This window comes from Parasteatoda tepidariorum, chromosome X1 (assembly GCF_043381705.1).
Source record: "Parasteatoda tepidariorum isolate YZ-2023 chromosome X1, CAS_Ptep_4.0, whole genome shotgun sequence".
Lineage (NCBI taxonomy): Eukaryota > Metazoa > Arthropoda > Arachnida > Araneae > Theridiidae > Parasteatoda > Parasteatoda tepidariorum.
Genome location: NC_092214.1, coordinates 52,505,082 through 52,530,844, shown reverse-complemented (window position 1 = coordinate 52,530,844; position 25,763 = coordinate 52,505,082). Strand labels below are relative to the sequence as shown.

Here is a 25,763-nt window from a genome sequence, read left to right as displayed (position 1 = left end):
TATATATATATATATATATATATATAAAGTGATGGCCGAAAGCGTAAACATTTTTTGAAAGTTTCATGTTTTTCACTTTGTGTGCATGTAGAATATAATATTTTTCACTTAAATACAAACGTTTATATATCAAATTGAAGGTAATTTAATGTAGAATTCAATAATAAATACAGTATTACAATATCTATATTACAAAACTATTAATAAGATCTATCTTAGATTAAAATTTTTCTAAAGTGATACTTACACAATCAATACTTAGTAGGATAACCCTTATTTTTTAAGACAGCTTCACAGCGTCTTTTCATCGAGTGAACGAGTGTTTGGAGTTCATCTTTCGTAATCACATGGTGCCAAGAATCAATTATAGCTTCAATAAGTTGTCTTTTATTGGATGGACGTTTTTTTCGTACAAGAATTTTCAAACGTCGCCACAAATTTTCAATTGGATTGAGATCAGGGCTGTTTCCTGGCCATGGTAACATATCTATGCCTTTATTTTGAAACCATGCTTTGCATACTTTTGCTGTGTGGCATGGAGCTGAATCTTGCTGAAAAATAAATGGTGCGTGGTTGGGGAAGAGATCCCTGATGGAAGGTATCAATTTTGGTTTCAGGACAGTTTTGATGAATTTTTTTGGCATTTAGGATGCCACCAATCACTTGAATTCGGCCCACACCGTCTGCAGACATACATGCTCAAATCATGACATTTGTTCGTTTTTTTGTAGTCGCTTCAATGCAATCAGGATGAAGTGCTTCACCTACTCTACGTCTCACATAATTTCTACCATCACTACCAAGGAGCGATATTTTACTCTCATCGCTCCAGATTACTTGCTTCCATTGATTTTCTGACCATTTAATGTGTTCTTTTGCCCACTTAACTCGTTTTTCGTGTTGCTTTTGATTTAAATATGGTTTTTTCCTTGGAATTCTAGCTTGTAGTCCAAATCCTGATAACCTTTTTCTTATTGTTCTTGAACTTACTGCAATACCCGCAGCATTCATTTCACATCTAATGGCATCTGATGAAATTTTTCTATCTTGAAGGCATAGCCGTTTACTTTTTCTATTGGTAGTAGCACTTGTGCATTTTTTCGACCTGATTTGGCTTTATTTTCCACTGATTTCGTTTTTTCATAACGTAAACAGAACTTTCGTACACCAGAACAAGTCACTGAACCACCAACTTGTCTTGCAATTTCAGCATAAGAGAGGCCATTTTCTCTGAATATGACAATTCGGCTTCTTTTTGCAGATGTCCAATTAGTTCTTTTTGATGACATTGTTTAAAATTAGTTTAATTAAAAAAAAGGACTTTAAATATTCAAAAACGGCAATATTCTATTTAATTGTACTAGTATGCATAATTCCGCAAAATATATTTCCACAACAATAACCCTTTTACCATCCAAATAACCTAAACTATAGTTACAGACATTTGATTGGTCCTAAAAACAGTGTTTGTAATTGGCTAGTACGCTTTTATTACAAAACAGGTCTTATTCAAAACGATTTGTGTTTGTTTGTTCTACTAAAATGAGTATAACTTTTTTTTGTAATACAGATATTTTAATTCCGTTTTTGTTATTAAATTCTACATTAAATCACCTTCATTTAATATATAAACTAAGTAATTTAATATTCCATTTAAGTGAAAATTAATATATTCTACAAGCACAAAAAGTTGAAAAACATGAAACTTTCAAAAAATGTCCACACTTTTGGCCACCACTGTGTATATATATATAGTACCGAACCCGTTATCCGGAAACCAAAAAACCGGAACGAAATTCGGTAAATTTTCCCGCCATTTNTACAGATATATATATATATATATATACTGTATATAAGAGAAAGTCAAAACTGTCCTGAACATTTTGCATGTGTGTAAAGTTTAATACAAACAGTCAACACTATTACTGATCAGCAAGTTATATTAGAATAAGGGTAGGATTATCTGCAGTATGTTCTAGATAGAAAGTGGGATGAAGATGCATCCAAAATTACCATTACTCAAATGGATAACACTTTTTGCATGTTTTAATCATGTTGTAACAGTTATTTTTGTAAATAAAATTGTTTTGCTTGAAAGTAAGGAATTGTTACAGCAATTATTTCTTGTTTTTACAAATAAGTGACATTTTTTTAATATAAATTAAATGAGTTTTAAAAAGAGTGTGACTGGGCTTTAGCTTTGTTCATTTTCTTAGGTAATGTGATTAGTTAACTGCATTCATTTTTTTTTCTTTAACAGGATGCTTTTATAAAAATAACAAAGTATGAAGGAATTTCCTCTTTATGGAGTGGTCTTGTACCAACTTTGTAAGTTGTAAAAATTTTATATTAATTTAAAACAAATTTAGGACTTTTTACTGATGAATTGTTTGAATAACCAATCAATGATTTTATTTTATATGTACCTATTATCTTTTAAAATGTTGAAAAGATCTAGTTTTGTCACATAAAAACATTAATCGAACTACTTTAAGCTTCAGCATGTTAATTTTACCATTTTGAAATGTCATAGATAAATTTTATAAGTTATCAAATCTCTTTTTCTTTTATGAAGAAATTATTTATTTCAGTATAGTATTTTAGTGACTTGAAGAGTAAACATTAAATGTTATGACAATCTTCAATTATAGAAAAGCTTAATGAAAACATCTGGTTGTTTTAAGACTTCAGTTGCATTTTATTTCTTCTTCTTTGTATATACTTTTTTATTCATTTGCCTTAATGTGATGCTTTGCATATTTATTTCCTTTTCTAAATCTTATGAAGTCCCGCAGTGGACTGATCGTTAAGACACGGTTCCCAGCAGATCACCGAAGTCGAGCATCACTGGCTACGGTCAGTGTGCGGGTGGGTGACCACTTGGATCAGTCTGCGTAAGGACCGAGGGTATGCGGTATTTGTCCTCGTTAAACTGTGCTACCGTAAAGTGCTCGACTTCGCGTGCAGGTCGTCGGGCTACCGAAGCGGGGGTGCCACCCCCTCTGCAGAGGATCAAAATTGTGATGGCATGTCTTCGGATCTTCCTCCGGGATGTTTCCCAGACCGTCGCCAATAGCCCATTGTGCAGCTCTAGTGCGACGTAAATTAACAACAACAACAACAAATCTTATGAAAGAGCCTAAACTGGCTATGGGTTCAAAAACCATTCTGATTCCAATTTATTTGCTTGTAATTGTCAAGTATTGACATGGAAAATAAGAACTCTATTGTATACACTTACAGCTGTCAATAGCATATTCTTTTAGTTCTTCATTGTTCATCTTTTTTTTATATTCATTCCATAGAAGGTGCTTCGTTGCTTCAGAAAACTAGAATGAAATGAAGTGAAGAAATCGGATAAGCATACTCTAAGTATTCATCAATCACCAGCAGGTTTTTCACAGACATGCAAAGTAATTGAATTATTTACTATTTTGTGTACGGTTTAGTGCTGAAGTTAAATGAGAAACTTTAATTCAGATTTGTCCTAAAACTAAAAGTTTAATTTTCAGCCCGATTGAACCAGTTTCACATTATTTTTATCCTTAATGCCTATGGTAAAATTAACTATGGTTAAGCAGAGACTTGCTGGTGAGAATTGTTTGACAACACTATTCAAAACCTTAATTGATCTTTTGTACTTTCTCTGTTGTTAGGAATATATCACTCTAACATCGTCAACTTTTTGAATCACTTTTAAGATTTGTGTTATTACCGTAATTTCCCAGAGATACGCCACAGCATTCATGAAGGCCTATCTGGTGGTTTCTTTTACTACTTAAGCTTGAAAATTCTATTTTTATTCTTTGATTTCTCTATCACCCTTCCTTTTGCAGCAATCTATTCTAGCATTTTAGAATCAATAATAATCTTAAAAATTAACAAAGGGGAAAACAGGTGACGAGACAGTGCCTAGGATGCTCTCCTCTTTTACTAAAAGGTTGTTGACAAATGCCCTTCTCGCAATATCCCCATGAATACTCTATTTTATCCCCAGGAATACATATTTTTAGTCTGGGAAATGTATGATTTTGAAATTTAAAGATGCTTGAGTAAAATAATGCAATTTAATTAGCACATGGGTAAAAGGATAATGCATGAATTGCTGGTTTTTGACATAAGGTAGTCTATTTTTTTTTAACTTTCTTTCTTTTTCACTGATTAAAAGAAAGATCGTATTTATTTACTGTATATTTAAAGTTTATTTTAACAATTTATAGCTTTTCAATCATTTGATTTATTTATAACTGGGATATTAAAATTAATTATGAAAGAAATAAGATATAATGTGTTCACAAATATTTTATGCTCCAATTTTGGGAAAAACGGGATTATGTTTTTATTTATTATTATTATTTTTTAAAAAATTATTTGTACACTTCTGACGCTTGTGATGATATTCTTCCTACCAGTTTGTGTCGACAGGACAGATCAAATGATAATGATAGCCAATGATGCATATTATAATCCTTCTTTTTTGCGGGAAATATGATATTTTCTCCTGACAATAATACATTATTTAAATAAACTTCTTATGTATCTTAACTAAAATTGTTGCTAAATTAAGAAAATTTAACTTTGATTCTATCCTTTTTTGATTAACACTCTTCAGTGACAGATACAGCATAAAACTTGTACTCAGGGACAGTGTCAAAGGTTTTTAGCAATTTTTTTCATGTTCAAATTTTAAAAAATTTAAATTAGTAATAAGAAATATTATACTTTTGCAATTGTTATGCATAGTATAATTTTGCACAAAACAAGGTTTATTTTATTTAATTAATATTAAAATATTTTGTTTTTGAATTATTGTACAGATTTTTAGCTGTTATTATTTTTTATTTGATATAATGATATTTAAGTTTTTAAAATCAAATTACAATTGAGAGATGTGATGCCATCCTGATTGTACAATTTTGAGATACTTTTTATTAATTTATTGTTTTTTAATAACTTATTTTAATTATTTTCAGGTGCTTAATCTCTTGATTTGTGAAAAAAATTGGGATATTTTAAATTAGTATATATTGACGTAATGTATTTGTGATTATTTTGCGTTTGAATTGCTCACAATTGTACATGGTATGAGTTAGCATAATTTTGAAAATTTATTATGAAAATTATTGAAATGCATTTTTGTTTTAAAGTAAGACTGCGTGTATTCATTTATCTTATATTTAATAATCATTTTAATGATTTTAACTGTTTGATCATTTATTTAATTTATTATTTGTTATTTGTAAGAGATGCATTTACTCTGAGATTATTCAGATTGTACAATTTCGTGTTGCATATCTGATGATGCTGCCTTTTTCATAAAAACTTTTCCTTTTTGATAGAATCTTGCTGGTAGGGTTTATATCTCAGGGCGGCGTATCTCCTTGAAATTACAGTAATGTCATTTCCTTGTTTAATATTATTATTAGACATTCTGCAATTTTATGAAGTCACTATCTTTCTTTCTTGCGTAATTGCTTTGTAGCTATAGATTTTCTGTTTAATGTCAGTGAGGTCTTGTCATTATTATTAGAACTTTTACTTATGCATTGAAATAGACACCTCAGTGTTGCAGGTTGGGTGATAGAATCATCCAGTATGTGTATAATTAGGATTCCTAATCTGTTCTGTGATGATGCAAGGTAGCAAATTAATTATGACAGATTTTGACTATTTTTTCTTTAGTTGCAGAAGCTCAATTAATGATTTTTTGTTCTAATTTATGTTAAATAATAATCGTACTTTCTTTCTAAATTATTTTATTGCTGTGACAACTTACATTATTCTTATTTATTTTAGATTTATGTCAGTTCCTTCCACTGTGATTTATTTTACATTGTATGATAAATTTAGAGAGAAATTAGCACATAGTACTAGTCTACCTAAAGAAATGGATTTTTGGATTCCAGTGTTTGCTGGAGTTTCTGCTCGAGGTTATTAACTTTGCTTGATGCTTAGTTTTATCTATAATTTTTATTAAACGTAAAAGTCTTATAAAGTGAAATAAAACATTTATAGATCTTATAAAGAGCTTTAAAATTTACTCAAGAAAGCTTTATATCAAAACTAAATCATATCATTAATTGAAACATTCCAAAATTTAAGTTAATGGCCACATATTATTTTTCTAGAATGAGTAATTTCTTTTTGCCTGACGTATATTTTTCCTAAATTTTTTTTTTGAAATTGAGCTTGCAGAAAAAATATATTTTATCTTTGTTCTAGATATTTTTTTGATTTTTAATATTTTTGCCATTCCTTTCTTGACTCTAAATATATTTCATAGCAAATTAACATATTATTAGAATGTAATTTTATTTAAATTTAGATACATTATTGTTCTTGTCATTATTTACAAATTTTTCAATGAGCAAGATTGCCTAAAGAGCAGTTTCTGATTCATTGTAGATAGAAAAGACAACATACATGCATATTTTTTTCCCCTTCGAATTGAAGCATAAGGCCTCTGTCATTGCTTTCTCTCTAGATATTTTGCCTCCTTATTTATTTTGCTGATTGCTTTCAGTTCATTTGCAACCCTTCTTTCCCAAGTTGTTTTAAACCTTTTCTGTTGCCTTTAGGGTTCTGGCAAAAATAACCTGTTTCATTTTAATTTCTCAGGTTTACAGAGAATATGACCAAATTATTTCCATTTTTTGTTTCCATCTGCTATGCAAAGTTTAAAAATGTCTTTGAAAAAATATCTGCTTGAAAATATCTTGAAATATATGCTTGATATCTTAAAGCTTAAAAATTTATTTTTTACAAATTTTATGAAGCCACCAGATACTTAAGCTTCTTCTTAAGCTGCAGTGGACAAATACTTTGATAAATATTCTAAGTTTTCCTTGTTATTATCATTGCAGTGCTATGTTTCCAATCTATAGAGAAGGACAAATATTACACTGGTATTAAAAATTCTAATTGAAGTCCTAATATTTTTATTTTTCCAGAATTTGTCGAGAATTGTGGAGCTGCTTCTGTCTTTATTTATTCTATTGATTATATCTCATCAATTCCTACTTTGTTGTCAATAATACTTCCAAAATAGAAATGTTTCTTAAAGGTTGAGATAGAAATTTTGCATATTTGTGAAAAAAATCTCAGAGGATTTTTCTGCTTTTTTTTTTAAACACACAGTTTGAATATTGCATTTTTTTTTATGATTTCAAGAGTAAAAAAAAAATTAATTTGTTACTGGCACAAGTAAAATTTATTTTATTAAGCAATAGATATGTTTTATAAAGTCGAATGTATATGTGTTTATTAAGTAGTTTTTCATTTTATCCTGATTATGTTTTATCATAAAATGAGATAAATATTTATGACAATTTTGTATAATTAAATATTAAACATTAATTAAAAAAATTTAGAAGTGAATTACATAAAAACTGTATACCATTAAAATAATTATGCATTTTATTTACCTTTATTTAAAGTGTTTTGCTATAGTAAAATATTTGGTCATAATGTTACTTGAAAGTAGTTTTTTTCATATAGAATTTATTTTATTGTAAAGTAAATTGTTTAAGTTTTCATGCTTATTTATTTTCACTGATTTCTCTAGTGATTAAGCCTGACAATCTTGAATATACTGTATCTAAAAACTATTTAGTGTAGATTTGGCATGGTTTGAAACGCACTGTATTAAATATTTATGCAAAATAAATCTTTGCAGATTTTGCTGAAATTGAGATATACTTTTCTTTTTAACATTCTAAATTAAATATTCAAAGCACTTTTCAAACATAAATTTTTCTATGAGATGTAGAAGTAAGGAAATATAAAATTCCGTACAACTGCTTTAAATGTATAATATTATGTTCAATGTTTTATAACTACTGATTTTTAATAGTTGAGCAAATTGAAAATTTAAAAAAAAAAAGACTGACTTAGTGACTACTTAGTGTTTTTTAAATTTATTTTATCACTTTTTTCTGACATCTGTAGAAAATGAGTACAAACTTAATGTAATGAATAAAGTAAGGTTTAATAATTCTGATCTAATTATTGATAATGTCTTATGTAATTATGTAACGTTTATATTATATTTGATATAATGTGCAGGGCTTCCAACTTTCTACGTGTTTTGAAAAAATTTCTTTTAGTGATAGCTGAGTTTATGCTTTAATGTATGATTCATTATTTAATTAATTTGATTTAAAGTTACTTTCCACACCACTACATGTAAATGATTCAGAACTTCATTTGAAGGGTCACTTTGTTCTAGCTCTCTCCTGGTGAGGCTTTTAAAATGTTGGCAAAATTACTAAAAATTCTCAAAACTTGGGTTTTTAATTGCCTACAACTCTATAAATTATTTAACAAAATATGTAGTAGTTGGCTGCTCTGTATGTGTGAATGATGCGATTTAAATTAATTAAATTTATAGAATTAGTATGATGATGTAAATTTTAATGCTTCTGTGATGATCCATTATAGAACTGAGTTAATGTGCATAAACAACTACTTGTATTCGTTTTACATTTTTAACTAGAAAATAGTTTTATGCAATCACGATAATAATCCTTATCAGATCCATAGAGCCAAGAAAAGGAGGAGATGACATTCTTCACAAATCCTCATAGATTATTTTCTAACCTTGCTTTGATATTGACAAGTTCTCTTCAATTTCAGTTCAAAACCTGATAAATACCTTAAAAATAAGATTCACATGTTCTTTTTTAATCTAGCATTTCTCAATAAGTATTGTCCATGGAATAATATTCTTCTCCTTTTAGAATCTCGAAAAAAAAATTTTCTTAAGGAAACTACTAATGCAAAATAAACTATTCAGTTGCATGTTATTTTTTTGTTGTTCAATTAGTTTTTTTTTAATAATGGCAGGCACTGAACTTTTGTTCTTCACCTTAGAAGATGTTGGAAGTGTTGCTCATTTATTGTTACCCAGTGGGCACCTGTGAACCAAAGTCACGGAGGCGAGCAACATTACTCACGCCACACTGCCACAAATGCTTGTTCATAGGGTGGGCCATACATTCACACATCAGAAGACAACACAGAGAGAAAAACATCCATGCCAAGAGCGGGATTCGAACCCGCAGCCATTGGCTTTGCAGTCAGGCACACTAACCACTCGGCCACCTGGCCAGCTGTTTAATTAGTTTAGGAACATAATAAAACATTAATCAAGATAATAGCTATTTATTAAATAAAAGTAGTGGATGTAGAACTAAGATTATTTAATTTAAATGGATCAACTTTCATGTAAAGAAAGGTTACAAAATGCATTGAAGTTGATATATTTTAATCAAAGTGAGTTTAAGAATTAGTTACAAATTATTTTGTTCCTCTTATTTTCAGTCAGACTAAATTTAAATCATCATTTGATTTCACCAACTTTAGGCTTGGCATAGTATAGCTGTCTGTGGCACTTATGCTGTTATGTTCTTGAAGTTTTTGACTTCTTTCCTATTATCTGAATCTCAATGTAATACAAATATTTTATAGCCATACTATAGAAAAACAATAACTTCAGACATATAAAAGTCTCAAACTTAAGTTAATTAGCTACTATAGTTTTGATAGTGAGACATAATGTATGCTTGTTGATATAAACTCCATTTTCTTTAAGAAAAAATATAAGGATTTTTGGTAAAATATTCATTAGTGATCTTGAAATATAATGTATTTTTATAGGGGCAATTTGTGCTTTTGGGCATTTTTTTGGCAAAACCAAATCTAGTTTCCCCTCCATAGCTACATTGTGTGTTCGATTTTCATAGTAACCTCTAAATTTATAAGGAAAATAAATTATAAAGAAAATAAAACAAAAGTGTTATACATATATCTCATTTAAAGAAATTTTAGTATGAATAAAATAATTTTTCTTTCAAATAAATTAAAGCATGATTTTAGCTAGATGCCATAGAGCAAAAAAAAAAGAAAAAAAAAAAAACATTTTTCAATATTTTAGTATTGTTTAGGATATACATATGAAAAATTATAATGTTATACTCTTATCCATTTTTTATAGCCATCAATAATTTGAAATTGATATTTTCTTTTCAGCTGGAACTGTTACTGCAGTGAGCCCTATTGAATTTCTGCGCACAAAAATGCAATCAGAAAAAATTGATACCTTTAGTGAGTTGATTTATGTTTTTAAATTATTTTATGAATATTGAATTTTTGACCTAAGAAAGTGTTGCTTTATTGACTTTCTTATATGAAACAACTGAGAAATTGAAAAGGAAAAAAAAAAAATTATTTTGAAAGTAATTTGATTAAGTCAAATACTTCATGCACATAGGTACTTCTCAAAACATATTGTACAAAATAATAATAAATAAGTAAAAAATGAAAGTGTGTAACACCAGTTTAAAAATTGACATTTGTAAAACAGTGCTTGGATATTTATTTTCTCCTACACTTAAGAAATGAGTTATGACCAGTTTTTCACTAGCATTTCAGCTCAGTTAAAAAAGTGTCTACAGTAAGGTGCTTTAATTAAGAGAGAACATGATACAATATAGTCAATATCAAGAAAGTTCTCCTATGAACATAGAGGGTAATCGTGCAAGGGGTCACACTGATGTGGTGTATGTGACCCTCTAGGAACTCCTGTGATTTCAAGAGTCTATAATTGGTAGTGGCCTCACGTCTATAAGGAGATTCTTAGAAGATGAGCAATAAGTTTTCTTTAGAACAAACCTATGGACTGAGTTATGTGATCGCTGTTTATTGTACTACTGGCCTTTTGCTTTGTTTTAACTACAAACATTAGAATATAGACAGAGGTGGCTGAAGTAGGGATCATCCAGCTTTAGCTAGTTGGCCAACATGTTTATTTCCTGGAATTTTGTAGTAGCTTCGTTACTTATAAAAAATATCTAGGTTCTGAAAATGTGTGTTTTAGGATGTACATTTGTGAAAAAAATTTTAAAAGTGCTCTTAGAAATGTTAACAATTTTGCACATTTATTTTTATAAAATATTCTACCACCATTTTTTTAAAAAAAAAGCAGCTTAAATGAAAAGTCTACGGCACCATTTTAAGATTGACACTTGTAAAAATTATTTATGTTCTTAAAATATACGTTATAGGGTGTTTATAAGTGAAATTAATTAAAAGGTCTATTGTGCATTGTGTTTGTCATTTTTCTATCATTTTGAAAATAATCGCTGCTCAAATGCAAATCATATGGCATAAATTCATGAAAGGATTCTCATTGAAAACACTGTTTTAAAAATTAGAAATTGTGATACAAATTCATAAAATTATTGTTAAAGTTTTTCTTGAAACTTAAAAATTATTGTAAGTTCTCTTTATAAAATTCAGCGTTTTACATTTATTGAAAATAGTTACAGCTCATATGCAAAGTGTAAAGCATTTTAAAAATTGACATTAGTAGAAAATATCTAGATCCTTAATTTCTGCAAATTTGTTGAATTGAATTTTAAAGTGATTCTTAAAACATCCCAGAATTCCTCAATCAAAAGTTTAAATTTTGAAACTTTCTCTAAATCGCTTTAACGAGACGTTTACATACATGTGATTTTGCCATTTTGAATATTTGGAATTGCATTGGAATCCGCTATTACCTTGATTCTTATTCACGGGATTTTAAATATTAAACACTGATTTCCATATTTACCTAATTTAAAAGTGGTACATAGCAATTCATATTCATGTAATTTAAATATTGTACATCGCGATTTGTGTTCATGCGATTTAAAGTCCAATATTGCGATTTGTGTTTACGTTTCTTTAAATAAATTTTGCTATTCATATGCACTTGTTTTTGAAATCCAGTACTGTAATTTATATTCATGCGAGTTAAAAGTCCAATGTCACAATTCATATTCACAAGTTTTTAAAATCCAATATTATGATTTGTGTTCCTGTGTTTGTAATATCAAACATCGATTTTCGTATTTATGCGGGTTTTAAAAAGCTTCGCATTTAATTCACATTCACGCAATCTAAAAATCATGCATCGCGATTCTCAGTCACACATTTATAAAAACCAATATTGCTATTCATATTCATGCAATATTAAAATCCAATGTTGCGTTCATATTAACTCGATTTTTTTATGGACTAAGATTTTTCTTAAATTATTTACTATAAATGTGCGATATTGTTAATTGGAAGGCAATATAATTATAAGTCTTATTTCAAAAATTATGTTAAATATGAAGCTTGTAGGGTATATAAGTTGATGTCTTACACATGAAATTTTCAAGGTTTTTCACTTTGTGCCTCAATTATCCCTGTTAAAGATTGATATTTGAATAAAATCTTTGTACAGAATTTGTGGTGCAAATTTGTAAAATTATTTTTAAATAAAATGTGAAATGATTTTTAAATATAAACAACTTAGCGATGTTAAGTGCATGATGATTTGTTTTACTAATACAAATTAGTAAAGCTTAGATACTCTTTGGTGAGTATCTAAGCTGGATAGATTGTAGTTTGATTTTTTTAAAAGTAACCTTGAAAGTCATGCACTCCCTCATATGATTCCTATTATACGACAGTACTTTCTAAACCTGTAGTAATTTTAAAGGTTAGGAGTTAAGGGCATCACAAGAAAAGTTTATAGATTGTGATATTAATTGAAATTTTTTAACTGATAGTAATTAATTTTATTCTATTTAAAATACTTCAAATTTTGAGGTATAACCTGATTTCTTTTTTAAGGACTTTATGAAAATATAAAAGAATTGATAAAGAATAAAGGAATACTTTCACTTTGGAGAGGATTGATACCAACTTTATTACGTGATGCACCATTTTCAGGTAATTATCAATTTTTCCAAAGTAACAATGATATTCAATTATCTTAAAATGCCAATACATTTAATTCACCATAACTTGTTTTTTTTATAAGGGCCTGATACTCTTTAGCTGAAAAAAGGAAAATGAATAACTAAATAAAATATTAATGAGTCATAACCAGTAAATCAGTGTGAGAGAAAGATGCTACACCTGTTGGACCTGAGTGAATATGTTTTCTTTTGTCGAGATTATTAATCTCCATTAGATCTCCACTAAATTTCATTGAAATGAAAGGATTCAATGCAGATGTTTGTACTTGAATTCATCTAATTCATTTCAGTGGCACAAAGTTCTGTATTAGCTTTGTTTTTATCATTTGCTGTTAGAGATTGTACGGAAGAAGTTTTAATCATCATAGATGTTGGAGAAAAAGTATTAACATTATTAATAAATTTTATTGATGATGCATATAAAAAAACAACTACTAAGTAGCAGGGGTTCAAAATATGTTCAATCACGCAAATGAGGTTTCAGAGAGGGGGGAATTCAGGTACCCCCAGAGGAAATTTTTGGATTAATGTAAAAAAATTATAGAAAATTTTTAAGGAAAAAAAAATTGCTAATTTGTAATTTTTATGAAAATGACTAAAATGAAATTGAATCAAGTCAATAAAATCCTGATATTTTTAGCAAAATATTACAACATGGAGGCTGATTTGAAATAGGGCTGATTAGAGTTATCACTTTTTGGCATGCTATATTTCGCCAATTCCATTGTAAGTCAGTGCTGAGTTTCAAAGTTTCTTTTGATAGGTATTACTATAAATGTTTTATGTTTTTTTTTTAAAAATTCTCTTACTTTTCTTATGACATCAACACTTAAAATTTTTAATTAAATATTTGATGTCTTTTTCATGTGATGATTTTTTCAATTTTTACAATCAATTGATTGATATTGCTATTAATTTGCCCTTCTGTTTCGAAAAGGTCAATTTATTTCAGACGACTAGCAAAATTCAAATAACGCCTTTGAGTTATCAGTTTTTGCTGCACATAATGAATTTGAGCTATTGCATGGTAAGCCCATGTTGTGATCGACCATTTTATTGGATGTTATTGCTATTTATTTTCAAATGTGTTTCTTTATTAAATTGTGGTATTTTTATGTGTTATAAGTTTTTTATTTTTGGTATTTTTAATACACTATTATTACAATTGAAATTCGAGCACATTTGAGTCCTAATTTTTGACGAGACGGTTCTGTCGTACCTTTGATTGTTTTTTCATCAGTAAATGCTTCTGATTTCTTCAAGGTTTTTAAAATTCCGTTATTTTTAATATGATATTTATTACAACACGTGAGTCTCAAATTTTTGAGTAATTTCACGCATTTGAGTAATAAATCTTTAAATTACCCATTTCTTGTGATTTTGTTGTAAATCCAAAATGTTTTGACATCAAGCTGTTTCGTTGCAGTTACTCTCATATTTCCACAGATTTCACGATTTTTAAAATTCACTTTTTTTTCAAATGCAAAAATAGTATCATTCATACTATTAGAATATCAGAATATATATATATANTATATATATATATATATATATATATACTTTTATTTGCTTTATCAGAAAAAAAGTATTACTCCCTAACATCGTTTTCTTTCTCCCTTTAAATTTTATGTTACTTTTGTGTATAAAAATGATAGGTATCTGACAGGATACACTAGCTTAAATATCCACCTGTTTATATTATTTATTATCTGATTTATTATATTTATTAAAATATCGGACAACTGTTTCAAATTAAAGTCAAAACTGAAATCAACTATTAGTCTAGCTTCTGATTGGACAAAGCTTTTCATCAGTCCCAAATTATTTGAGTTAATATGAATATACTGTAGAAGGCTTTTCACTAGGCTTTTAATGCAGATTTAAAGATAATGAACAAATTTATGCACCAGTTTACCATAGGGTTAATTATTTTCTATTTATTTCAAAATGTGTTTTTAATTTTTCGTAACAATATTAGAGTCTTTTATTACTTCATAAATTTTATTGGCTTTAGACTAGAGTTAATTTTAATAAAAGTCTATTATAATTTGATTAGATTTTTAAGAACTACCAAAAGTGTTAAAAAATTTCCTTAAGGACTATTCCCAAAGCATAAAATTTGGTCTTATCTGCTCAAGCATGTGACAGCAGGTCTTCTAATATGTAGTCTTTAAACGTTAAGATGTTATAGGGGAATCCATGTTGTATATGGTCCGTTAATGACATTGCAATTCATTGAATTTTTTTGTAATATATTTTACAAATTTGCTGTTCAATTTGTACATTGCAGTAATACAGATATTTTATTATTTTTTCATCTGATTCTATTGATATGTAAATATTACTGCCAAATTATTCCTATTGTCAAATAGAACTGCTTTGACCCATTTGTTTTCTTTTTAAATTCAAGACAGTAAAATAGGAAACATTAGAGATAGGCCTGTTGTAGTAGGATTTGCCACAAATATCTGTATTTAGTAATGAGTTAAAGCTCTAATTCAACGTATGTGACCTCATTTTTACAATTGTCACTGATAATACATATTTATGTTCTCAAAACACAGATTTTGTGGTGCAAATGTACAAAGTTAACTTTTAAAATTTCTCTTGAAATGTTACAAATTTAGTTACACTTGCGTGTATAAGACTTGACATTCTGTTGTCATGTTTGAAAAAGTTACAGTTCAAATGCTATGTGCATAGATTGACATTAAAAATAATTTTTGTTTTAAAAATATATATTTTGTTTTACAATCTTCTGAAAATAGTTTTCATAGTCTCCCTAAACCATAAGAGTTTAACTACAGTTATTTTAATTGAACTTGACTATCTACTGTTATTTTTAAGAAAAGTTGCTGATCATATGCGAAGTTTATAATTTTAAGTTTGATACTGGTATAAAGAAGTGTTTTTTCTAAATATATAAGCATTGCTGTAAAAATATGTGAAAATAATTTGCAATATTCTTAAAAAGTTAAAGATCAAGCCATGTTTCCCTCTAAAAAACATGACATTCTACTGCCATTTTCAAAATATTATAATTTAAATGTTATTTAATACTTTTTCAATAAATAAAAATCATTAATATAATCTGTAATCTTTTTATATCACAACCTTGAATTGAGTGCCGAATCAAATCTATTTGTTCCTCTACATCTCCCTCTACATTTGTCAAACAGATTAGCATAGAATTCTAAAATCGTTATATGGTTGCCAATGTTTTGGATTTATAAAAATTCATTATTATTTCTATTGCTTTATTTTCCTCCTATTTGAATATGTAAGACTAAGAAAAGGAGATTTGACATTAAATTTAAGTAATTAATAGCTATTACATGGATTCCTTGGAAAAAACTATGCTAATGTGCACATGACACTTGAATTTTTGATTTCTTGGTGACGCTGGTATCTTGTGGGGCTCAGCCCTGCAAACACACTATCCGGGCCAATTTCAAATTTATAATTTGATAATGTATATTTATATTAAAAATTAAGATTAATCTTTACTTTGGAGCTTCACATAAATTTCAAAAATAAAGCATTTTTATTTATTATAATTTGATTCTTTTTAAGCAATTTATGATTTTTGTTAAATAATTGCTTGCCCACATCACTCCAGAATTAAATATGAAAAATTGGAAATACACCAATCAACATCCTCTTTTACTTATGGATAATACACCAACTTCTTCAACAAACAAAATCTTTCCTTGTTAATTCTCATGGACCAAAAAATGTAGGATTTTTGATGTTTATATAAATTATTTTAAACAGGAACTTTAAAAATTAGCCATATTTCCCTCTATATAATATGACATTCTACTTCTGTTTTTAAGTATATTGTATAATTTTATAGAATTAGGTAGGAGATTCTTCTAACTTTTGGAATAAGTTTTGACTCTGAACTTAAGAAAAAATTAAATTTCTAAATTATGTAAATTTATTCTCTTCAATGTTGATTTTGTATAAAGCTTAGCAGTTTGTTAGACTTTTAATGCACACATATAGTAATAATAATAAAAAAAAACTAAGTATGTAAAAATATAAAGTTTTTTTTGTGCAAAATAAGTTTACAAAGTTTATTTAGTTATTTTTTTCCTGATTTAAGTTGTTAGATACTTTTTTCACTCTCACAGTCTCACATCTGTAGATTGAAAATTATAAAAACATCTGTGTTCTAAAAAAAATGGTGTTTCTGATACAACAAAAGTGCCTTGTAATTCAAAACATTTAGCCTCATTTTTTATAAGGCATTATAATCTATTGCTATTTCTGAAAAAGGTTACAACTTAAATGCAAAGTATATGTCACCATTTTTAAGATGGACACTTATAAAAAATATTTACTGTAAAATGGAATAATCAGATGGAGATTTTATGCCAACTTTTTGTTATGTATTGATCAGTGATAAGGGCAGTTATCATGAATGTGAAGACAAAACTGTTAGGAATAATATCTAATCAGACCTCTCAATACCAGTAGAAAGGTTAAGATAAATGAAACAGCCAGATCCTGTAATAAAACACAAGAGACTATAAATATGCGCTACATGGTTTTCAGTATTCCTGGAAACTGAGTCTGTGGCAGATGCTTGCAGATGTTCATGAGAGTGGAGAGGTACCAGTTTCTGGTAAGGCAAAAGTAGAGACCATATTAAACATGGTCAGACCACCTAATACAAAAGAAATGAAGTAAGAAAAAAAGATCCCACTTCCAAACAAAATGTTAATTTTTTTTAATGTTGTAATGTATTTAATTACAATATAATTAATAATAATTATAGAATTAATAATAGTAAATAATAATAATAATAAAAAATTAATGATGTAATTAACGATAATAATAGAATAAAAAATTATACTATTCATTTAATTAGATTATTCCTAATTATATTAATAAATTTAATGCTTTTATTTTTGATAATTTTGTCTTCTCTTAAAATAGAAGAAAACTTTTCATTCTAACACCTTTCTTTCTTTCATTAATCATTTCTAACACCTTTTAAAATAGAAAGGTGTTAGAAATGATTTTATTGGGATATGTATCTATAAAGAAGATTTGTATGTTTTTTAATAATTACAAGGTTTACTATGTGCTAAAATAAAATTTTTAGTTTCTCCTACCACATTAAAAGAGATTTGTGAAAATATATTTAATAAAATATTCATAACTCTGTGTTGCAATTTAAATAAAAATATTAAAAAAAACATAAAATAGTGCCACAAACTCATCTTATTTTAGGATGAATTACTTTTTTAAAGTGTCCTCTGAAGTATACACTTTAAAAATGTTAAAAAAATAATACTAGTAAAAAAATAATACTAGTGATAGGTTTTTGAGAATTTTTTTGACTTTGATTTTCATAAATGAATCATTCACACATTTTAAGTTTAATGAGAGTATTTAAAAATGTGAGAAAGTAACTCCTTGTGGTTATTTTGACCCAGTAGTTTTTTAAATTTAAATTAATTTTTAGTTTATGGGATTATTTTGATATAATGTTTGAAATAAAACTGAAATAATTGGATAACTGGTTATAACTTTGCATTTTAACTGGTTATAACTAAACGTTTAAAAGTTGTATTTTTTTTAAAAAATGTTCTTCTTAAAAAAGTTGAACTGAATAAAATGCTGTAATAACACTCACACCTTGATATTAAAAATTTTCTGGAAGATACTGAAATTTCATAGTATCAAAAATTAAGGATATCTAAAATCAGATAGTTTTGAACAATTTAGTTAAAAAAAAATAACTGAACTGACTTTTAAAAGTTGGATAACATATATTTAGTCCAAAAAACTTTATTTCAACAATTTTGAAATCTTTTCATTTGATTTTACTTTTAGTTGAAATATTCTATTTTGTCTTCCTTTTCTGATATATCTCCAAATAACTTAGTATCTTTTAATATTTCTAGTTCTTTGCAATCACCACATACTGAAGCATATATTACTGTTCACAGTAACTACTTCTTTATAAATACCAGTTTTTCTTGGTTTTAAAAATTTAGTAAGTTCTTTCTATTTAATGAACAGATCTTAGCTCACATTTTGTTTGTTTACTGCTTTAGGAATAGATACATAGGTTGTATAGAGTAGTAAAATAGCAAATGCTTTGTAAATTCAGATTTTTACTTATTACTATTTAAACAGTAAAAACGATTTAAAATTAAAAGTAGAATTGAGTTTAATATTGTTGTTCATTTGCTAGTTATGAACTAAGGTTTCATCTATCTGGGGAGCCTCTTTTACTACAATTTAGGCTCTGTCTGTATTTGTTCTGAAAACATAAGTTTTTCTGCTTTATTGTGTAAAAAATATTAAAGTTTTGAACTGGAATGAAAGAAAAATGTTTTGTAACATCATTTTATCCCATGTTTAAAAATATTATTTTCACATTTTACTTTTTCTTTTTCTTGTATGGATTGTATCGTTAAAAGTTTTTAAATGTTAAAATTTTTTGTTGTTATAGAGTGTTTTCAGTTTCACTTGAACAGCCACTACAATAACATGGAAATTCATGAAAGTATTTGATTTTGTTGCTATTTGATTAGCATCTGGAAAAAATGAGGAATCTTTTTTAATTGTGAGATCTAAAGTAGTCCCATTATAAAGTGCTAAGATTATGCCTAACTTTTTCTGAAATATATTTTTGTCAGTAATGAGTTATAGTACAGAGTATAGTAATGAGTTAAGTACATATTTTATATGTTGCAGCTATATATTGGTCCGTGTATGAACAACTGAAACTTCATCAAGATCATCCTAGCATATTGAAGACTCTCATATTTGGAGCATTGTCAGGGAGTGTAAGATTTACATCATATTTTTTTTTCATTATTTTTTGTTACTCTATTTATATTTAATATAAGGGTGACAGAGATAAAAACTTGAAATCAACTGGTAGACTGTGTAGTAATCACTAACAGAAAGTTAAGATAAAGTAAATAAACAATGATTGGAGCAATGATAAAGTAAATAAACAATGCAAACCCCTTTAAAAATATTAAAAACATTTACCCGATACAAGCTTATGTATTTTGATTACATAAATTTATTAAATTCACAGCAGTTTTCATTTCTACCCTTTATTCTGATAAAATTTTGCACATTTTTGTTATGAATTTATAAATGTAAAATATTCTATAGTAGTAGACATTCTTTCTAACAATTTTGATTTTAGTACTTTTTTTTATTTAAAATTATGCTCTATGATTTGAATGTACTCAAAGTCTTCTCGTATATTATTTAATTTGGATTAAGTATTCTGGTAAAATGAGTTAAGCTATTTTTTTTTTATTGTTTAAGTTACAAAATAAAACTATGAAAAAATTAGAAGAGTTTTTATTTTCACATTGGTTATTTTATTTCTTACTTTTGCTTTTATCATTAATTTCAATTAAGTTAATATTCTGAATATAAGGAAAACACATAGCATTTATATCACGAAATTTAACTTCAAAAGTACTCAATTAACAAAATCTTTCCATGGAGATTTTTAATTCTTTTTTATACACAGAAGCTCGTATAAGAAATGTGCTTTTATTGGCAAAATTAAAATTTATGAAAAACATTGACTCTGTCCAACAGATTAGTTTAAAATTTGAAAATGTATTATTAAATTTTTTTTATCAATTACTTTTTATCGAAGATTCAGACACCAATTTCCATGAATCATCTTCACTGAAGGGTACCATTTATGATCTTTTAATCGCTTTCAAAATTGTAAATAACTGCAACAAAGGTTATTGCAAACCAAAAAGGACTAGTTTTATTTCTGATTCATAAAATATAAAATAGGAAGAGTTTCATTTTAAAAGGGCAAGAGGTTCTTTTTCAATCTTAGCGACCCTCAAAACAGTATTCACAAAACCTGAATTTTTGAGAAAAAACTCAGACCATGTGGATGTTTTTGGATTTTTTTTTCATGTAAAAACCCAATTTTGCTTAGGGTTAATTGAGTTTTTTATGAAACAATTCAATTGTGCTCAGAGAAAAGATGTTTTTTAAAAAATATGTTATATAGTTCTATATGCCTACTTATATGTACTAAATATAAAAGTAATTTATAGTATAAACTGAAAAAATATTTCCCAATTATTTCTAAAGGGAATAATAAAGGAAATGGCTTGAAAATTCTTTTTTCAGTCATATTTCTGCCTTCTAAATGTATAATGAATTGCGTAATGATGAAGTTAATAAAATGATTCTTTGTAAAATGTTAAGTATAATGCCTTATGTGAAGGTATTATGTATTTCTTGAAGGATTCTATACACTCATGAAGTGAATTGTATTGTTCTTTTGTAGAATTTTGTTCATTTCTATTTTTAATGTATGAGTTCTTTATATGTCTTAGGATGTACATAAAATTATCAACTTTTATCTTTATTATAATTTTCTGCTTTGAAAACAAAGGAAAAAAATAAATTTTAAGCATTTGTTCTCTTTGAATTAAGCATTTGTTGTTCATTCCAAGAATATAATTTAAGATTTAAAAGAACTTGCAGAAATGCTCATTAAATTTTATTGCTAACTTTATATGAATGAGCACGAGCAGCCAATATTTACAATATGCATTCGCATTCTATTAATAAATAATTTCATCATATATTCGCTGTATAATTCAAGCTTTTTTAGCTAATGAAATATTAGCAAACATTTAATGAAACACATTTTTGTTCACAATTAATCCTGACATTTTTGCCAAAAAGAATTCATCATTAATCAACACTCTCACCACTTTTAAACCAGCCACAATATTTAAAATTTAATTGCAACTCTGTGCCGTATGACAGTACAAGTTTTAATAATTCCCTGAAGGGTACAAGCTGAATTATAATATTATCACAAAATGTAAATTTTTTCAATCCAAATTTCTGTTTCAAGTTATAATTGGAGCTCAGTGTTGATTAACAGCAATGGTTTCCTTATAGTTACTAGCAGAATTTATTGCTAAAAGGAATTAAATGTTAATCACAGTTTTGACTGCTTCCTGACTATCTAGAGTGCTTGAATTTTAACTGTAGATTTGTGCTTAGTGAAAATACTGGTTACAACTGTTTCCTAAATGTTGTAAGCAAAATATATCTCCATATTATCACTAACCAAAAGTTTGAGCACTTTTGGATATTAATTAGGATTTTTTTAAGCTAACAACACACAAAACTAGAAGGAATAGAATAATAAGACATAAATGTTTTAAAAATTACATTTATCAAGTGGGGGTTATTATATTTTTGTTACAGCTAAATCAAAAATTGTAGAACTCAACAAGAATAGAGAAATCATAGAATTTCTGTTTTAAATTCCGTATTACTGCCAAAAATCTCACATTTTTCAAAAATGTTTAAGTTTATTGTTTAGCCCTGATTTTTTTCCCAGTGTAAAAATTAGAATAGTTTATCCTTTTTAGTTCTCATAAAAAAATTAATATAACAAAAAGTTGGGAAAAATGTTTAAAAAAAATTGATAACTTAAATGGATTTTTTTTGTTGTAAATTTGATTTTAAAGCTTAAGAAAACTTATTTAAAATTCTTTATTTTACTTTCTAAAAAACTTTTTATTGCAAAATTTTATTATATTAAAGCTAGTATATATAGCCAATGAAATACCTTTTAAACTTTCACAATAATTAGTTGCATAACATTTATATTAATAAAAAAAGTGATCTTAACTGGTCTTTTTTACCTTTTTTTACTATACTCCTTTTTGAAGTGAAATATAATTAAGAAATTTGCTCTGGGCATCCTCACCCCTCCAACAATACCAGTGTTTAATCAATCAGTTTTAAAATTCAGGAAGTTTAATTCACAGCTTTAGATCAGCTTCTAGTCTAGTTTTTAATTTTTTTAATGTATGCATAAGCTATCAATGAATAAAATATGCGCAATTATGGTTAAGATAATCTTTCACACGTTGAGAATGATTATCAGAGAATCATTTTTATTTTTGAGTGTAGTTATTTCATTTTGAATTGTGAAGTAATACTGGTGTATTTTTTATAAATGCGCATCCTTTTAATAACTTAGCAATTACTATTTTCATTTGTATTTTACTAAAATAGTTTTATTAAAATAACAGAAAATATTAAATAAATTATGAATTATAAGTTGGATATAAATAGAATAAAGGTTTGAAAAATCATTATTGCTTAAAAAAAGACCTTTCCGAACCTGTATGATCCTCCTGTGAAACCGTAGAAAAGCATCTTTCATGATCTAACGTTCTAGATTAGCAGTTTCCAAAAGGTGTTCTGCAGAACCCTTGGGCTCTTTGGGAGGGTAACAGATGTTGCATAGTTTCGCTTTTTTTAACCAATAATCTGTTTTGAAACCTGTTACCAATATTTGTATCCAACCAATAATTCATGATATATTAAATGTTTTGGTTATTTTTAAGAAATCATTTAAGTTAAATGCCAATCAGAAATATAGCTAAATGTATTAAATAGTTTTCATTTATAATTTATTAAATAAATTAAGAATATAAGAGGCATTAACAAATAATGCTTAAGTATTTCTCTCCAAACTTTCCAATTTATAATAACTCAATTCAAGAATAAAGATTTATGTTACTCTGATAACCATTCTCAAAGTTTGGAACAGTTCTTTTTAAAAAATCATAATTCAGCTTATTTTATTAAATTTCAATTTATGCATACACCAAAAACAAATTCAGAAATAGAAGCCACTCCAGACCTCTGAAATTAACAGCCTGACATTTTACTTAATTCTAGGACTATTATTCTAGGACTATACAATAAAAAAATTTGATTCTTCCTACTAAATGTATCCAAATTAATTAGTATGTTCTATAATATTGTAGTATATTCACAGCCTCAAAAATTATATTTATTAAGTCAAGATTTTGCCAAAAAAAGCTGGATCATTTTGAGTTTCAAAGCGTTCCCCCTCCCCAAAGAAAAAAAACTGGGAACCACTGTTCTAGACCATTCTATGCCTTTTGGCTACTTATTATTTGAAAATGTCTAATTTTGAAGTACAGAAAAAGCCCTGACAATATTGAATGCAAGACTTTCCCATGTAATATGTGTCTCTGCATAATAACATGTGTCTCTGAAACTGTGAAGAATGCTTTTATTTTAGTGTGCGAAAGTCTTTTCTGTGAAAAGTTATTTAATATGTATTTCTTATGATAGTATATTTTAAAAATTAAAAATATTTATTTTAATTACTAATTCCTTACAATTAGGTTGCAGCAACTATCACCTTACCATTTGATGTCATAAAGACAATTCGTCAGTCAGACCTAGGGATTGCTGTTCATCATTCAAGTAATTCTTTTAAATTTTTATATATTCCATTAAATCTACCTTATGTTTTTCAGCACTACCTCAAAATTCCTCAAAGTTACATAATTTGATGTCACACTGGCCTCTTTTTTTTAAAGCTTTTATTCGAACTCTTATTATTTAATCCAACTGTTTTAAATAAAAAGTAAATACATCATTTCAAATATTAGTGTAACAAATTTATATAATCTCATTAAATTGCTATAGTACCTACTTATCTATTGTTCACAGTTGATTAGATTATTTAGCTCTGTATATTTAAGGTTTATATCATATGAAGCTTTATAAATACAAAATAAATAGATTCTTTCATCCTTTTTTGTCACACATAATTTTATTTTTTGAAATTGTATTGCTAATTTGATATATTTTGAGGATATAGATTTTTCTACACATTCTCCATGGTAGCAAAATTTTTAATAAAGGAATTTTTGTATTTTTTCAATTGTACAGTTAAAATTCGGTAGTGTAGGGCACAAGTTTAAATGTTCTACAGTCATAGGAAAACCACAGTCACAAAAAGAACAATTCGGTGAATTGATTATGCCGAGACAACAGAGGTGATACCTAAGACAGTCATGTTCAGTTAAAAGTCTAAAGCCAGCCACACTTACCGTATTTTTCGGCAAAAGCGCCGCTTCGTCGCAAGCGCCGCACCTCGATAAAAATGAAATTTTTAAAAAAAAAGTTATAGTAAGCGCCGCTCCGGCGCAAGTGCCGCAATGGCGCTAAGCCGCGCATATCAGCATCCTTTTAGAAGAGACCTTTAAATTACCATTTAGAGTATCTGTATAATAAAAAATTAAATTTTTTTATGCATTTCATAAAGTAAAGTTTTAATTTCTAAATTATAATAAAAAATTTCTTTTTCAGCAAAAAAAAGCAACAAAAAAAGTTTTCTCTTTCAGCAAAAAAAAAAGAAAAGAAAGCAACAAAACTATATAAAATAAAGTTGTTCTTACCAGTTGGCACCGCGCCAAAAAACAGAAGAACAGCAAAAAATATTTATATGTTCAGTTGCTGAATTAAGGCTGAACTAATTACAGAAATCCGTAAAACAATGTAATAAGAAAAAATAAAATAAAAATTTATTAAAAGAAAGATTTTAAAATTTATTACCGTTAAGAATTTGAGGAAAAACTAATACATAATAACGAAACAGCTAACAATAACGAAATAACTAATAATAACAAGAATAATTAAATAACTAAGCAGGCCCCAAAAAAATTCTGAAGGAATGAGCGAAGGGGAAATAAGTTTCACTTTCACAATCTTTGAGGGTGGAATTTTAGTGGGTAGAATGCCCTCTCCTTCAATGGAAATAACCCAATGTGACTCAACTTAGAAAGAGAGAAGAAAATGTTTAAAAGAGAGGTGTACCCCACCTCCTCCACGTGTCATTTCTATTGGAGCTGTTTAGGAGGAATCAATCAGTTATATTTTAAAGGGGTTGGGGAAAAGAAAAGGGTATGGGACCCCTAATCCAGCATTCCAAAATTCAGCACTTAATCTGATCTAATCTCTTTCGTTTTTTCTTTAAGAAATTTATATTGATAAGACAAAAAAAATCAGCTATATTCTTTTTATTTTGAATTTTATTCTGTTGAAGTAACTTACTTTATTTTATCTTTTAAAAATAAAAAAGAAGCTTGAAAAAAA

At 27.4% G+C, this 25,763-nt stretch overlaps 1 protein-coding gene across 3 annotated transcripts in view; it reads left to right on the top strand.

Moving 5' to 3' along the window:
- The window catches only part of LOC107443699 (solute carrier family 25 protein Shawn), a 51,754-nt gene that overhangs the window by 15,387 nt on the left and 10,604 nt on the right, over positions 1–25,763 (top strand). For all 3 annotated transcript variants that reach the window (XM_043042115.2, XM_016057649.4, XM_071187784.1), the window contains exons 3-8: positions 2,261–2,328; positions 5,797–5,930; positions 10,030–10,104; positions 12,664–12,762; positions 19,509–19,600; positions 24,005–24,086. In XM_043042115.2, coding sequence (XP_042898049.1) covers positions 2,261–2,328; positions 5,797–5,930; positions 10,030–10,104; positions 12,664–12,762; positions 19,509–19,600; positions 24,005–24,086 — 550 coding nt within the window. The remainder of the gene's footprint in view (positions 1–2,260; positions 2,329–5,796; positions 5,931–10,029; positions 10,105–12,663; positions 12,763–19,508; positions 19,601–24,004; positions 24,087–25,763) is intronic.